This window comes from Bemisia tabaci, chromosome 2, assembly GCF_918797505.1.
Source record: "Bemisia tabaci chromosome 2, PGI_BMITA_v3".
Lineage (NCBI taxonomy): Eukaryota > Metazoa > Arthropoda > Insecta > Hemiptera > Aleyrodidae > Bemisia > Bemisia tabaci.
Window position 1 is genome coordinate 76,997,582 of NC_092794.1, and position 18,069 is coordinate 77,015,650.

At 40.0% G+C, this 18,069-nt stretch overlaps 1 protein-coding gene across 4 annotated transcripts in view; it reads left to right on the plus strand.

Annotated features, from left to right (window-relative positions):
• LOC109037048 (uncharacterized) overlaps nucleotides 1–18,069 on the plus strand; it is a 258,003-nt gene that overhangs the window by 176,651 nt on the left and 63,283 nt on the right. For all 4 annotated transcript variants that reach the window (XM_019051543.2, XM_019051541.2, XM_019051542.2 and 1 more), the window contains exon 4: nucleotides 12,801–12,954. In XM_019051543.2, coding sequence (XP_018907088.1) covers nucleotides 12,801–12,954 — 154 coding nt within the window. The remainder of the gene's footprint in view (nucleotides 1–12,800; nucleotides 12,955–18,069) is intronic.

Here is an 18,069-nt window from a genome sequence, read left to right on the forward strand (position 1 = left end):
AAGAGAACCTTTAATATGAGTATCAGTGTACGACTGAGACGGTGAATATTCAGCTCTGGCTGATACATTGGAATACAAAGCAAAGGTCACGCCGAGGGATCCATATTCGGGCCAGATTCCATATCGATTTGAGTTTTGTTATACTTCATCAGTTGGCCAGCTTAAGAGCCATAAATTGGGCTTCTCAATAATCTGTGAATTTGCCTTCTGTTATCGCGCTAGGGTCCACAAAACCTGTACCGAAACTTACGTATCCCTGTCCTTAGGCATTAATGATCATCACTTACAGCAAGCATCAAAGTGAAAAACTGCTTTCTTCGCGAATCAAGTTGGGCGCATAGGGGTTTTGGCTTTGGCCCATTTTGCCCGCCGCCGGATGCCGGGCTTTTCAAAATTCTTAGAATTTGTTGCAGTCTTGCCTGTCAATTTAGCATACTTGTCATATACATACAAAATACTGCGGTATATTTTTGAGGAATCAGCCAGTGATTTTTTAAGCAAAAATTAACAGCCAAACAATAGCCAAAACATATCTGCATATTAATCGACAGCCAAAACAAATCTTCGATTCATATAACAGACTATGGCAAATTCTCAAGAAACATACTTTGCGGAAACGAAAAATACAAAAATTGCTTGTAAGATACTCCTCAGACACCGCTAATAATCATTTTTCTCCATGAAACCATCTTCCCGAAAATTACTTATCATCAGTCATCGATTCAGCGGGTAATACCATGAGATTTTACACAACATGTGAATGAGAGTCACTAATACTTCCACGTGATGTAATTTAATAAAATGAGTCACGCACCGCGCCCCCTCCATTCCCTGAGAAGTTGTCAAAATTATTAAAATGAAATAAACTATCTTTATAATAACCAAGATCTGTCGCAAATGATTATCAGTAAAATATTTCTTTAAACTTAGATAACTGAATTCCTGATCTCTCGATCATGCGATGCAAAATCCGTCGCTCTGTCGCAGGCCCCTTGACTTGACCAACCAAGTCGCCAAATTGAGCCCAAAGATTGAACACACTATAAAATCGAGAATGGTCCACGAGCGCGTCGTCAATTAGAGGAGAGGCAGGACTTCATACTGCTTCGCGGCCTTCGCGGCCGTCATTTCATCAAGATCGACGGAAACACGGAAAGGAAAAGTTAAAAGTGAAAGAGGAATGTATGCGGGATCGGTGCCACGGGCCACGGAGAGAGGGTCGCGACAAAGATCATTTGACTCAATTGCCCACCGCGCGTACGGGTTTTCCAGGGTGGCGTCTGACCAGATTTCGGCCAAGTCTAGCTCTCGTTCAGCAATCGAGGGCTGGTGGCTGTTCGCCTGGAATTAAAAGGCCAAACTGGCCGGTTGAATGCGGAATTAAATGCACAAACTGACACATGAGCAGCCGGCCACTGTCATTTGTTGAAGGGATGCATATCGTCACCTACCTGACATATGGGCGTAATTGCACTCTACAATGAACCCTGTCTTCCATACATTTCAAAGCTTTTTCGGGCTCATTTCAATGTGCAGTTACGCACCTATGTTAGCCAAGCGATGCATCGTCCTTGCATAGCCAAATCGTGCATTTTAATCCAAATTTGAACTGCCATTTTAGCTGTCGGGGAATATACCTAAAAATCTTTCTGTCGCAGAAAATATGCTGCCTCCTCAAGCTCTTGAGCTATAATATAGAGTAAAATAACAAGAAAAAAATATTTGAATAATTGTGTGATCCAGTACCGGCAAAAACTTCAAATTAAGCGCAAGAAGAAAATATGAACAGAAAAAGCTCTCGAAAAAAAGAGTTGCCTCAAATTATTGTTTAAAAAAACTGTCGAAAAAGAGGAAAATCCACGAATTTGTGTCATGTGCTGACGTGTATTCTAATTTCTAATAGGCAGCTCACGTTGAACTCGATGGTTTAAGAAAAATCAACCAAGGACTGGCTGTGCGATCAACCACAAATTTTGTATATTTTAGTCGTTTGCCAGACATAAATTAAGTTAAGATTTGTTATTGTTCTGTGTTCACCTGCTCAGAGACTACATATCGATGCCTAAAGTGCGAGACCGCATATATCTGTTTGCGAGATTCTAGACTCTCAGTCATACATTATTTTTTTCTTGTAAACTTATAGTCAACGTAATTTTAACAAAACTTCTTTAATTTTTTTCTCTGTTGTTTGGATATTCTGTATGGATATCAAGCTATGAAGCTGACTTGTTCCTCCTTAAAAAAATAAATTATAAGCGAAGACACTGCGATGGAGATACGTGCTGTCACACTTTAGCCGTCGATATGATATGCCTCGATATTTCAGAGATAAGTGCATCACGTCCGGTAATGGGGGCGGAGGGCTGATCTGATGGAGGACCCGTCTGATAGATTTTTTGTGAAGCGAAAAATTCGATCAAAATACTACACCATGAGAAAATAAAGAGAAAATGTCATAATCTACGATTTAATACGCTTTTGCTGATTTATTTAATATGGTATCGCCGTCGAGAGGGAAGTGCGTCTACAGTTTCTCTTGCACATTTCTTGGGCCATGAAATAGTCTCAGTGGTACTATTAACGCCAAAATTGTGTGTATTTGATCACTGTGCGATTAGGGATTGTTCAGAAAATACGTAACGCTGAACTCGGAGTTTCCGAACCTCCCCCTCCCCGCTTACCTAGCTTTAGTGACGTGGGCCCCAATCCTTTAAGATGTAAAAACAAAATTGTCTAACGCTCTCCTCACTGCTGTCATAGCGTAGAGAGCAGTAAGGGTCAAATTTTCGAAATCAAGGCTCCTTAAAAATTCGTCTAATCCATTTTAGATGAAATCACAGAAATAGCTAAAATAGCAAAATTCATCTTATTTTCATGGAAACGAGACATATGAGAAAGCCGCAAGTGCGCAAAAAATGACGTAGTTTCAGGCAAGGTAGCAGTTCTGCCGTGATAGCGAAGAGAGCCGTAAGTGCAACATTTTCGAAATCGAGTTTTCTTCAAAATTCGTCTAAATTCTTTTAGATGAAATTACTGAGACAGCTAAAACAGCAAAATTCATCCTAATTTAATGAAAACGAGACGTATGTAAAAGCCGTAAGTGCACAAAAAATGACACAGTTTTTTTTCAAGACAGCCGTAGATGCATGAGAGCCAATGAGAACAGTGCTTTCCAGTAAAGTGCCGCCCTCTTCTGCCAATTTCTAACCTGAAAATGTGTTTGTTGTGCGTCCAAAACGCAACCACGAAAGCATGCAGAAGATAGCACTTACGGCTGTCTTGCCTAACAATAACCTAGCATGAAAATGAAAAATACCCTTTTTATGTAATGGAAATTAAATCAGTCGATTTTTAATCATCCAAACGATCTCTAGGAATCTTTCGGACGATTCGTGATAATTTGAGAAAAAACGGAGGCTTCTGTAATAAAATTTTCCGGTAACATGCCTCCGAGCCCGTTTTACCAAAACTTCATTTTGGCACTTACTGCCCTCTTTGCTGTCAACGGCCCATCACGTTGACACACATTAATCACCGCACCTGTGGGTACTGAAAAGCAATATCGTGATCTATTAACTCAAAGGCTCCAATGAATCATCATTTTCGGAAGTGGCTGAAATCTCGGGGATGGTACTTAATATATTAAAGGGAGTAGTACTATTATTGTGGGTATAATTAGGCCGGGGAAATAACCCGAAAATGACGCGAGGTAACAGTGACAAGGAGCGTATTGAGAAAGGTGATTAAGTGATGGAGGTGTAAGGTTTTATTCCTCCGCGCACTTCATTGTAAAAGTAAACTTTTAATTTCTGTGTTCGCAACGAAAGTTTTGTTTCACATGTATGTGAATCTACAAGTCGGGAGAAAGAAGAAACGCAAACCTACCGGTATCTTTTCTAAAACAAGAATTTTTTTTCCCCTAGGCTCTGTCAAATTTTTCGCAGGAAATATCGATGAGACTTTTCTTCCCAATAAATTAAAACCAATAATTCCGAAATGCGGTCAGGGTAGAGAGGAGGGTTCTACACTTCTACAATCAAAAGTATAAACAACACTATGAAGATGATTTGACCTAGTAAAAGCGAATACGTGAAGCTTTTTTCACAAACTCTTAAAAAATTTGTCAAGAAGTATTAATTAGAATAACACTTTTGGTATATTTTTAAAGGAAAAATGCTTCAGGACTTTTACATAATAGATCTCTGAAAAAGAAGCCTCCCGTGTTTGAAGCATTATTATGATTTTTTTCTTTCAATTCTTTCAATTCTGGTTAAAACCAGATTAAGTAAAAAGTTACAGTAAAGTCACATGTTTCAATTTCTTTACTGATGTAATTTCAATTATTGATATAATGGTTCAAAATTGCACACTAAAAAGGGCTTTATTAGAACTACTTTTAAACAATTTTTCTTGTAATTGTCTGTTTAAAATTTACGAGTTTCTCGATGCGAAGATCATTTGAGAAGAAGAGAAGGAGGAGGAAGAAGAAGAAGAAGGAGAAGAAGGAGAAAAATAGTAGGATTGTAATAATAGTTAGAATAGATAACGCAGTAGGAATGGAAGCGCCGCGCAGCGAGGTAGCGGTAGTCTGATTTACGCGGGAAATTCAAATATCGGATAGGTTGAGCGAACTTGCCGGGGCCGGCTAGTTAACTCCAAAGACTGGATTTCGTATATCATTGCCGGGCAATGGTATTTAACTCAGGATCTAATGATCACCCCCGGATCGATCCCTCAAATGTCAAGATTTCAACCGCATTGCCGGCCCGTCCCATCCGACTACCTGAATTCTGATCGCAGAACAAAAGAAAGGGAATCCCATTCAGATTTGAAGCCAGTGCCCGCGATGAATCGATCCGGCCTCTCGACACTTGACGTGATACGTGCCTTTATGAGCTATCGAAGCATATCATATGCAGTCTCTGCCTAAAATACTTTGTTTCTGCAATTTTATTTAGTTTCCGCCCTACATTTGAATTTCAAACTTGTCCCGATTTCGCCGCCAATCCTATAGCCAATAGTAGAAGTGATTGAAAAGAAGCTTCATTTTTTGCTTTTAGCGCTCCGTCTTTATGTCTTTGGGCAGCAGCGACACTCCGGCTCGGACCGAGTCTCGAGCTTGCGCGACGCCCAATTTCCAATTTCTTCGTCCTACTAGAATGAACCAAACTTTTTTGAAAACTGTATTTCGTATATTTAGCAACTATTTCCTTACTCTCCTTTGAAAAACGATTGAAAGGAGGCCTAATTCTTACAAATCGGTCAAATTGAAGGAAAATTATAGCTACATCCCATAGTTTGAACCAAAAAACCTGTAGGTACCTACTTCACTAGTAAAAATAAAGAGGAGAGAAAATAATCTTAAATTAAAATCAGACATAACTTTGTTCAGAATTTTACGAAAAATTCAATCATGTCACAAAAAAAGAAATTGGGACAAAATGTTTTAAAAAAAACATTGGCCTTTCATGAAGGTCCTCCCAGTTAGAATTTTGACCTGCGGAGGGGGTAGAAATTCGATAACGGTTTAGTCAATAACTTTGTGCGCTGACAATTCCGGGTGCCGGCCGTCGAGGTGCGCGTGCTCAACCTACAGCAGCGTTACCATTCGCATGGTTTCGACGCTTTCTGACCCGATTTTCCAGGGATCATCCGACGTGGGCCCAACTATAGCAGTAGAAATCCTATGAATATCCTACCAATATCTTATACGACTTCGCTTATCCTCCGAATGTCCTATGAATATCCTGACATTTTCAGATCATCCTCGGAATATCCTAAGAATATCCGAAAAAACTGCATATCAGATCATTCCCAGAATAATCATTGAATAATCTCCTCCAATGTAGAGAAAATTTCTTTTTAACATAGAATATGTTGTAAATTGTTATATCGTTGTATTGTTGTATGTATGTAATTCCGCTCCGCCCCGATTACCTTTCTGTAGGGCTCCATGCCCCCTTCCCCACTCTTCGCCCTCAATTAAACTCTCTTTGTTTACATTACGAACGTTATCAGTTGGTCAGGTCGACTATGATGCGAGTGGCAACACTTCCCTGTGATTGGTCGGTTTAATGGTGAAAATTTGGTGATGATTTTTGTGATTATAATATAAATCGAATTTAGTGGTAACGTCTGTGCAAAGGAGCGTACGGAAGCAATGTGATGCGATGATGTGAAGTACGGGGTATTCAAATATTTGTAGCTCGCTTTGATTCAGCGTGACGTATCGTGGATTTTGTAAGTCGTGAAATTTTTGCACGCGCGGCCACTATTTGACAAAGTTCGCTCAAAAGTGAGCGCACTTTGTCTCTTACATCATTACTCTTCGATGTAATTGTTAAATTCCTGTGCAGTGTTCTGTTTGTGTGGGTAAACTGAAGTATTAAGGTTAAACTCAAATGTGTGTTTTTTTTTTGTTTTTGTTTTTAAATGTATTTATTCTTGCAGGCTTCATGGCTTATACCCCTTCTTAGGGGTCTACAGACAACGTAAGGCAGTACTTTATTGTCATTAGATACCAGGGACTTTTTGGCACATCCATGCACCGACTTTCAAATTTTCAGGGATTAAGGTCGAGTAGAATCTGTTTCTGCGGATCCACTCGTCAGTTCCGTGAAACTTTGTCGCCACCACCGGGATTTGAACCCGGGATCTACTGTTCTAGAGTCAGACGCGCTGACCGCTAAGCGAACCTGGCTGGCTAACCTCAAATTGATAGCGTGCTCTTTTTGTTGCACCGGTGATTAAGATCCTTCAATTCCTGTTTTTGGGCCTAAGTAGTTTAAAAATTCAATCATTGTTTTAGTTTTTTAACGAACGAAGGATAAACCACCCTCTTTAGAACTTCCTGGTAAGGTATTGGTCATTTTAGCGTGAGATGCTCCCTCGGTTTGTCGTATCACCTTTGTGGATTCAAGTCAAAAACTAGGGGGCTCTTCCCCTAGCCGCTTCGCGGCCAACGAAAACGTCAAAATCGCCCGTGGAGCTTAATGAGCAAATAATTTCAATTGAATAACAAAACTATGTTTCACAGAAAAATTCTCCGCCAAACAATATTCTTAATGACTTTCTCCTTACTCAGAATTTTGACTCCTTTTTTTGAAGTCGACCTTAACAGGGCTAAATATTGCTGTCTGAACAAAGGCCTCTGAAAGTGATGACCCACTCTATCGTATTAAAACTCTGACCTTTGAACGCCCCTTCCTCACTCCTGCCCATCGACCGCCACACTCCCCTTCCTTACCTCGTCCATCAAGAGTCCATACAGAGTGGCCTGTCATTTTCATTCAGATGCAGGTTTTCTCCTTTTTTTACTGATTCAAACTACACTACCAGGGTGCATGATTTCACGATAAAAGGAATAGACATGTCGCCGTGGGTTATAAACGACTTAGGTACGGCGAAAAGATTGAAAACTAAGTTGATAAATCAATAGATATGATGTCCCTGAACTTATTCATGCTAAAAATAATGATACATTATGATTGTATTCAATAATATATATCGACGGTGAAAGTCGGCAATCACATAACTCGTGTGCGGTGTCTGAAAATCTCCGCATCCACGTCATTTTTTTAAAAGGGAACAAATTGACATTATTTCTTGAAGTTTTTGCAGAATTTTCTTCGCATTGAGAAGAAAAATCATGACAGTTTTAAAGAATTGCCGTTGAGTAGTTTTCCATTTAAAAAATGAAGTATGACAGGAAGTCTGCGACGTCGCAACCCGAGTTATGTGATTGCCGACTTTCACCGTCGATATGAGACTTTAAAGGCCGAATATGTCCGGTCGGTAGCCTACGCATCGCCAACCCCGATTTTGAACCGAAAGAGCTATTTGCGGTAATAAATCAGTACTGATCATCGATTCTTTGGCAATATTTGCCAAGAAGAGATTCTGATGTTCAAGAAAATTGCCGTTTTGAATTGAAATGTTGATTTTACAGTGAGAAAAGTCAGTAGAAAGAAGCGTCGCCACATTGAGTCAGTTGAGCTCGGGAGGGATTTGCCTGCAAATAGTCGGATCTTCCAGGTTTTGGTACGAGAAGAACGATGTGCATGTTAAAATTTCACGAAAAATTGTCTCCGCGGAGATATGACGCTTCGTTTATAGGGGTCCTCGAAAACGTGTTTGAACCGACCGCCGTGAATATCCGCATCTCCGCGTCATAAACGGGAAGATGGCGGCGACGAAATTAACCTGCCTACTACCGCCACGCCGCCGTTGTTGACATCACGATTTCTCATTTGAGGTTAAGTGAGTTCTGTGTGAATGTTTCATACCTTGCATACACCTGTATCGCATTCTGATTGAAAAGCTTAGAGAATTAAGAACAATGGATATGAATCTCAAACAAAGTAACCGGCATAACCTCCAATTGACCAACAAAAACATACCGCCAACGCGTCGCCGCCGTGTATTCTTCCACTGCGCATTCCGCCGCCATATTGATCGTGACGTGTACATGCGGAACCTATGAGCGCGCAGTTCAAACGCCGTTTTAGGCCATCCTAATTTTTGGCACTTCCGAATAAACTTCTCTCCCGTTTGCAGTCATCAAAAAAATTTAGGAAAAAACTGTAAGCTTCGGTCACTTACTACTTTCGAATGACACAATAAACAAAAATGACTTAACTGACTCTTTGGCAATGTATCTTTGCAGTTGTGTAAAGTGTAGTGTTTTTCTCGCCAGAACCAGGAGTTTCCAAACTGTCATCAAATTGTTCGCTGAAGTCTTCTCGATCAAATCATAAAGGGTAACCATAACCATATCATGGTGATCGACTTTACCAAGGTATCCTCACTTCGCAGGATTATTATTCGTGGCATTTAGAAAATTAACGGGAATGCATAATAAGTTTAAACGCTTCGGCCGCTTGAGAAACAAAGAGTTTGGCCTGCATAAGTAACTTAACTGTCTGATTTACTATGTTATATGGCTACACACGACACACAACATTTTTCCCGAGGAGATCCTTGGACTTTTCCCCTTGAGCGCCACAGATGTCCTCCCGAAAACATTTCTGGAGCGGGGTAGTTCCCTAGATAGCCTAGGCGCGTAGTCTTGTTTCTCCCTCCGAACCTCCTTAATAAAGTGCCTCTCCACCCTCCGAAAAACAGTTCCTTGGTCTACTCAAGATCCCCAAGATCCCTCCGCTGAGATTTTATCCGGATCGCTACCGCCCAGCTGTCCACTACGAAATCGTAATTCCCTCAAACCCGATGCCCGTAAACTATGTTCTGGCGTGCCTTGCGGTGTGACAGACGAGCTGGAGCGATCAGGATGCCAACTTTACTCGTCGTCGAAAACTGCTTATCGTAAAACGTGCATTTTATGAGTCCAAATCCGACGGGATTTCGATTGCGTGGGAAGAGGGCCCCTCAGTCTGCGCTGCCGCTACGCTGCTGTCGCGTCGCCGGACAGGCACGGAGCGGGGAGAGAATGACCAATGCACGATTTTTCTCCACAAGCGTTCATCAAAACAACTTCATCATTATTTGTTTGCACTGGTGGAATCCAACCGAACTTATCGTGACTAGTTTTTTTTTTTTCTATCCATCTCTCTCTCTCTCTTTCTCCCCCTTTTTTTCTTCTATCAATCCAGAACTTGAATTCTTTCGCTTACTCCTTAAATCTGACGCCATTATTCGTCTTTGTGTCTTCTTCTGCTCAGGATCAAATAGCGGACGGAAGCAGTCAATCCGTTAGCAGCTGTATAATACGGATTATTAGATTTGAATAATCGATGCTAATTCTCGTCAGATTCTGTACGGTGCGTAGTTAATTGAACAGCACGAGCCACTGTGTGACTCAGTTTGCCAGCCACTTGCGACTTGCGAGACTTCATCATTCTTCATTAAGCGCTGTCAAGAGTTTGCGGGAACTGCGGGATGGTGCAAAATTTTCAAAATTGCGATGCCTGCAACAAGGAGCAAACCTCTAGTCTAGATGCCTGGTCAAGCTGGCCGGAATTTCAGGAGCACGGATATTTATTTTACTTACTCTCTGTTTCTTGAACTGCTCAAATCCGAATCTAAAGTTTCCTTGTACCTACCTACCCAGGAGGCGCTGGTGCTCATTTGCCATCTTCAGGGAAAAATGCCTAAAAAGGCCATTTTTGCAAGTTTTTCAAAATAGCGGCTACGCATAAAAAACATCCGGTTTTAATGAATATTTTGTATAGCTGATGTTATTTGTAAGAAAATAGTGTATACATACGTGCTAGATTTTCTCAAAAACAGGGAATGTACAGCATCGTCGTATAATGGTGTAGGTCGACTTTGCTCAAATAACAAGGAAGATGCAGCATCATGAAAAAGCTCCAATTTGTGTTTCCGAGGCGCGTCCGTTAGCACGGCCCACCTAGCCGGAAGCTGCTTGAGGAGTCTTGACGTGACCACGCTATTCGGAAATGTGAAGCGAAGTTTTTCACGATGCTAGCTCACCTAGCACGTATGTGTACACCACCTTTTTCCAAATTACACTAGCTATTCAAATATATCCAAGTACAAGTAGAGTACAGTATATACAAGTAGATTTTAGATTGAGAAGTAGATATTGAGAACTTTCTCCCCCCCCTCCCATCGACGTTGTTTCTGTTACAACCAATACCTTGAAACTATTATGTAACGACGATTCAATTAACGTTAATTGAAAGTCCCCGAATTCGTCCTCATCTCACAGAGGATTGGATGGATCGAATCCAGAAGACTTCTGATGGAAAGAAAACGGAGATGTTGCATGTGTGAGGAATGTGCGATTTGACTGTTGATTCTTATGCAAAAGTTCGCGAGAAACACTATGGTGCCACTGGTTTTCTCTGAAATCAACTTCCAAGCTCAAAAAAAGCTCTCAAGTTGAGGACAAAATGGAGAGAATATCCCACGCTATCCTGAGAGTCCCCCTCTACATCAAGACAAACTCTCCATGCAAAGATAGGAAGCAAATACATTGACAGGGCTGCCACTTTATTTTGGGACTCCAAAACTGAAAACACGGCGACCCTGCTAATGTATTTGCTCCTTATCTTTGCATGGAGAGTTTGTCTTGATGTAGAGGCGGACTCTCAGGATAGCGTGGGATATCCCCTCCATTTTGGCCTCAACTTGAGAGCTTTTTTGCGCTTGGGAGTTGATTTCAGAGAAAACTAGTGGCCCCATCGTGTTTCTCGCGAACTTTTACATAAGGATCAACAGTCAACTCGCAAATTCCTCACACATGCAACATCTCCATTATCTCCGATAGTAATTCGAAAGCAATAGCCGATTCTGAACGAAGTGAAATAACCCAGCACTTGAAGTTGGAACGCGATTCGGGTCATTTTGACGAATTTTAAATCATAAATCTGGCAACACCGCAATTGGATATTATGTAAATAAGCCTTTCCTAATCGGAAATTCTCGGATTGCACATTTCTCGTAATACTTTGGAGAAAATCCCACCTCGGAACCTTTATTTTATAATCAAAGTTGATATTTTGGAGTCCGGAACTTGGCAACGGTGCCACGGGAGCAGAAAAAACTTGCACGGGCATGAAAATTTCATGAAAGTTGTATTTTAAACTAGGTAACAACGTACTAAAATTTTAGATCGATCAAGGCAAGCATGAGGGGGGAGGTGTTTAATTTGTCACCCCAAAGCCAATTTTGCTATTTTACCCCTAAGAAACACAAAAATGGCATTATTTTTCCAGGAGCTCTGATGATCTATTTCCAAACCGCCCATAAACCTATCGGGGAGTAGGTACCCCACTACAACCTCCAACTTTTTTTTTTTTTTTTTGCGGGTTTAATGGCTTACATCTCTTATCAGAGATCTACAGCCAACTATAGACAGAAATTTAATGTCCTTAGACAACAGGGCGATAGGGACATCCATGCTCCGGCTTTCAAATTTTCAGGAATTAAGGCCGAGTAGAATCTGTTTCTGCAGATCCACATGTCAGTTCCGCGAAAATTTGTCGCCACCATCTGGATTCGAACCCGGGACCTATTGGTCTAGAGTCAGACGCGCTGACCGCTAGGCCAACCTTGCCGGCTAACCACCAACTCGGATTTTTTATTTACAATCAAAGTCAATTAAAAGTTGATTCAAAGGGTACCGTGCAAGCTTATCAAATGAAGTACTCTGTTTAATAACCAAAATTCCGCAGGCGCCTGGTGCCGCCTGGTAGCTAAAATGAGGTTAGCTGGAAATTCGGGCATTTAACAATTTTTTTACGAAGTAAAAATGTCTTTTGGTCGATAAATTCGAATTTGAAGTTTCCTTACTGCAAATCGGCGCGCATATGCCACCATATTGAAAAAATGGCATAAAAAGGTAATTTCCGCGATTTGTTTTTTTTAAATAGGGACTGCGCATGAATAAAATCCCGGTTTTAGCTAATGATTCGAATAGCTAGTTAGATTAGCTATAGTTAAAGTCAATCAAAAGTAGATTTAGGAGCACTGTGCTTGGAGAACAAAACGCATTAAGTGCAGTTTTTTAAAATACTGAGCTATCGATGGTTTCAACTATAAGTTTCCTTAAAGTATATCCCATGAAACATTTACTACTAAAATCAAATTTTTAAGCATCAAATAGTGAGTATAAATTTTCTTTTCGCGTTTAGGCTCCATGTAATTTTAAAACTTTAAACAAGTATCTCTCGAAGTAACAAAAACTGCACTCATGCGTCTTGTCCTCCAAGTTATTTATGTTCAGTTCTCTTTGGGAACATTCATCTGCTTACATCACATCTATTATGATATGATCTTTATCATATATTTGTAAAACGAATTAAATTTTTTTGCCGCAGGTTGTATTTATAGGCGATACATATGTGCCAGTCTCAACTCAACTCAGATCTCGTCCGATCCCTTCGTCCGATCCAAGTTTACTGGACTGGAGGCTTCAAACTGTGGAAGGCTGGGATGAAAGGAGAGCCGGAAGTAATAAGACTAGGGTACAACGTAAGTATGCACTTGTGCTTTTTCTCTTATCCACGGCATTGCACATCAAATAGAAAGTATTTTTTCTTCCTTTTTTAATTTTGGTCCACTGTCCATGTCGCAGAATCAGGTTTTGATTGTTGAAGTTCATGAAACAGCAGTTTTTGCTGTTAAACAGCAAAAACTCCTGTTCCACGTGAGAACAACGGAGATCAGGTCATTACTCAATTTTTTATTAATTTTTAATGTTTGTGCAGCTGAAAATAATGTGGCGGCTCAAAACGCCATGCCTCTGCAGACCTACAACCTTATTTCAGCCTTATTTTACTTATTTTTTTTATTTTCTACTTGATTGTGTCTTCGTCATATTCAGATATGACCTACACAAATGTGGACGATAAAGTCGTGTTTTCCGTGTATGAACGGAAATAGGTATATTGATTTCTGGAATAGAAGATTAATATAACTCTTTTTTTAGATAACAATGTACCTGTTAGGTAATATGATATTTCAAAATATTGCAGGATGTATGATGAAAAAATTATATTTTTTTAAGTATGTTTTCTCATTTCTTATTAGGTATTTTCATGATTTAGAATTCGTTGAGCTTCTATAATTGTTTGTTTAAGATGTGAATCTTCCAGTAACTAATCGATATGTTCCGGACAAGCAAGTTATATAGCACTAGCTAGCCGTGATTAGCTCGCTACGCGAGCCGCCAGTATCGCCAAGCCGCCTCACTTGGGCTGGAAAGTATTACTATGAGACGACGGATTCTTCTTCTTCGTCATCTTCTGCTTCTTCGTCTTCTTCTTCTGCATATTTGTCTTCTTCTTCTCTCTCTTCGTCTCCTTCTTCTTTTTCATCTTCATTTTCTTCTTCCTTCTCCTTCTTCTTTCTCCTCCCCTCCATCTTCTTCCCAATTTCTTCTTTATTCTTCCATTTCCTTTTCTTCTCTTTCTTCTTACTTTTACACTCCTCTTTCCTGTTCTTTTCCGTTGACCTCTCCTTCTTCCTCTCTTCGCGTCTCTTATTTTTCTTCCGCCTGTATTATTTCTTCTTATTTCTCATCTTGCACCTCCTTATCTCCTTCTTCTTTTCCTTGCCTAGTAAATAAAAGTGATTGAAAAATAAATAAAATAAAAAAAACCAACCGAGAAGCTTGAAGTCCGCCAACAGAACCTTTTAAGCTACGGGACGCGCGGGGACGGAGGGACGGGGCTGAAGATCTTCAGACTCCCGTGGGTGCACTGGGGCTTTCCTGTCCATTCCCCAGAGGGGCACATGTGATCCCGCGTCCATTCCTAGGGGAAATTTTTATCAGGGTCTATTTCTTTTTCTTCCACTTTCTTTATTTTCTTTTTCTTCTCCTTCTTCTTCATGTACTTCTTCTTGTACCGTCTCCAGTAAGGTAAAATGGCGACTTGAGGCCAGTAAATTATCCAACAGCGTTGCATGATGGTGCAGAAAAATACGAATTAAATTACAGTGTTGTATGGTGATTATGATCCAATATGGAAACGCTGTAAAAAAGTATTGCATTTTGCCCCTTCAATATGCGGGTTATGCAATGGTGTAATGTAGCCCCTTCAATCTGCGGTTTATGCAATGGTGTATTTCTCAAGATGGCGGTTACAACGTTGCCGGACGGTGCGCATGAATAAATGATTTATTTATGGGTGAAATTTTGCAACATCGAATTTTACAGTGTTGCCAGATGGTTCAAGAAAGTAGTTAATTTTTCGAAACGATGTTGTCAGATTGTTCAAAAAATTCGGATTTTCGGACTTGTAAAAATTTTCGGCATCGAAAGACCGTCTCCTCGAGTATGGGTCTGGTATCGGAGACTGGAGAGTAGGTCTGATTTGGGAAATTAGAAAAATTTTCGGAATCAGACCCCCCTCCGATCCGCCGCGGACCGATGCGATTCTTTTACACTATCGAAGATCGGAGAACTGTACGGACCGAATTTTGATACGACTTTTTGTTTTCGAGATTTCGGACTTGTAAAATTTTGGCGGTATCCATGATAGACCATATCTTACAGTATGGGCCTGGTATCGGAGACTGGAGTGTAGGGTCTGATTCGGGAATTTCCATTTTTAGTAGTGTGCGCTTGGAGATGCGTATCGGAACCTTATGTTTTGGGATGAGCAACTGGGATTGGATATTGCAATGTTCAGTTTGATGAATCAATTTTTTTTTTTTTTTTTTTTTGTGTGTGTAAATTTACTGTTACAGTTTAAAACAGTTCGCGTTTAGAAAACGTACGCGTTCCAGAAACGTAAGCGTTTAGAAAACGTCCGCGTTTAAGAAACGCGCGCGTTTGATAATCGCTAGGGTTGTCAACCACATACATCGATCCCTTCTCCTTCTCCAAAGTTTAAATCAACACTTATGTCATTGACTTTCCGATTGTTATTTTTACGGGACATCCTGATGAAACGGAACTTGCAGTCGGATGATAGGTGGGTGAATTCAAATAAGGGTCAAATTCCAGGTTCAATTTCCTCCCAAAATTTTTTTGTGAATTTTTGGGCGAACCAAACTTTATTTTGACTCTCATTAGGTATAGACTTAGGAAATATAGCTCGTCGAGCTTAATAGTTATGCTTAAACCCGAATTTCCACCGTCACGTGTATCACTTCCCAAAATTTGCTCTAATTTTGCCTGATTTCCCAAATTTTCATCTCAGAGGTGACATATAATACTTTTAATTGAAAATTGAACGCAATTGTCATAAAAGCATCGTCGAGCACTAAATTAAAGCATAATTGAAAACATGTAACTCTTTCATATCTTACAAAACCAAAAAAATTCATCCATCATGAAAGATATCTGAAGCTTATTCTGCTATGCTTTTAGACAGTTCCGTCTGTTTATCAAAATGCCTCCTATTTTCCTTTAACACGAGAAGAAGCTTTTATTTCTTCGAATATTGCAATACAAAATTGATCAAAAACATCGAATTTTAAAACTTCAAGTGGGCGTGTACCCGCTGAAGTGGAGGTAAAGTCAGGAAAAGTTTGAGGAGTTGCATTAACGTATCAATTACACTGGTCAACGTTTTTTTTTTTTTTTTTTTTTTTTTTTTTTTTTGATTTTCCAAAGATTTGCCAACGGTTTCGGAGTAGATTTTTGGCGCTGATTCCGAAGATCACCTCCATTTACCTGTATCAGTGCGACTTATCCCGGGAAAGTTCGGAATTATTCCGGAGAAATCGGAATTTTCCATAAAAATCTAGCTTTTCCAGCAGAGTCAATCTTCGGGAGAATCTGTGCACGATGGAAAAAACCTAGGAATTTTTCGATTTCGTAGCCTAAGATACATAAGAAACCGTGTATTGCACCCCTAATAAAATTTCCTTTCTTTTCCTAATGCCAAGGTTTTCCGGTCCAGTTTCATTAAAATCAATTAATTAGTTACCGAGATAGTGTTTTAAGCCACGGCCACCACCTTAGATTTTCGAATCTTGGAAATTTGACTGAAATTCGAGTTCCTCATTCAAAAATACCCGCGGGTACCAAGTTTCGCGTAAATCGATTGATTAGGCGCTGTAATAGCATTATAGGCCATGTCCGCCATATTGGATTTTCGAATTTTGAAAATTCGACTAAAAATTCAAGTTTCCCATTGAAAAATACCGCCGGGTACCAAGGTTGACTTTAATCGACTGATTAGGTGCTGAGATAGCATTTTAGGCAACGTCCGCCATCTTGGATTTTCGAATTTTGAAAATTCGACTAAAAATTCGAGTTTCCCATAGAAAAATACCGCCGGTTACCAAGTTTCACCTTAATCGACTGATTAGGTGCTGAGATAGCATTTTAGGCAACGTCCGCCATCTTGGATTTTCGAATTTTGAAAATTCGACTAAAAATTCGAGTTTCCCATTCAAAAATACCTTCGGGTACCAAGTTTCGCGTAAATCGATTGATTAGGCGCTGAGATAGCATTTTAGGCCATGTCCGCCATCTTGGATTTTCGAATTTTCAAAATTCGACTAAAAATTCGAGTTCCCCATTGAAAAATACCCTCGGATACTAAGTTTCACTTAAATCGGTCGAAAAGTGCGCCTACAGGGCTTAAACAAACAAGCCTCAGCTGATTAGGCGCTGAGATAGAATTTTAGGCAATGTCCGCCATCTTGGATTTTTGAATTTTCAAAATTCGACTAAAATTCGAGTTCCCCATTGAAAAATACCCCCCCAGTACCAAGTTTCACTTAAATCGGTAGGAAAGAGCGCCTACAGGGCTTCAATAAGCAAGTCTCATTGTCAGTTGTAAAAGTTTTCCACTCTGTCCCACTAAACTGGGACATGGGACAGGATGGAACGGGAAAGGACGGAATAAGCTGTTTTTTAAGCTTATCTCTAACAGTAAAGACAATTTTTGGTGTTTTTTTTCACGGAATATTTAGTAGCACATCCTAGAGGATCGGAACAAGAGAAAATTTTCCCTAACGCACACTTCGAAAGTATTTTAAGAGCTTATATTAGTGTGTGTGTGTGTGTGGGTGTGTATGCTTGACGGCCTGTTAGTTATCTTGTATAGCATTTTGTTTGGCGTCGTCAATGGCGTTAATCTTGCACAAAAATTTGCGAATTTCAGAATTTTTGCCATCTACGACGTGTGAACTATTCAATCAAAACAAAAAAAGTCGTTTTTGGAAAAACCTCAACGTTATGGCAATCATTTAGAGCTTATTACATCGTTGCCATGTCTCTCCTGACTGTTGCTGACTGTTGCTCGGGACAATGATTCTAGCAAGTGAAAAAGTTATTGATGGAGCAAAAAAGAAATTGACATATTTTTTTTCTCAGATTCAAAAGCATTACCTATCATCTCCGATAAAGTTTTCTTAAATAATCACTCTAGTTTATGCTGCAACATCGATTTAAAGTCAAGAACCAGGCACGGGGGACACGCAAATATGGAACAAATGTAGGCAATTTGCACATTCAAAGTGCTCCAAAATTTTTATTTCAGTCCAAATGAAGTGGAAAATAGCATGTAATAGTCAACAATAGTGTGGAAAATGAGAAAAAAATTTGATCTGCCCATGTTTCTCAGATTATGACGAGTAAAACACCTGGGGACACCAGATTAGACGCTTATTTCAACTCACCCACCT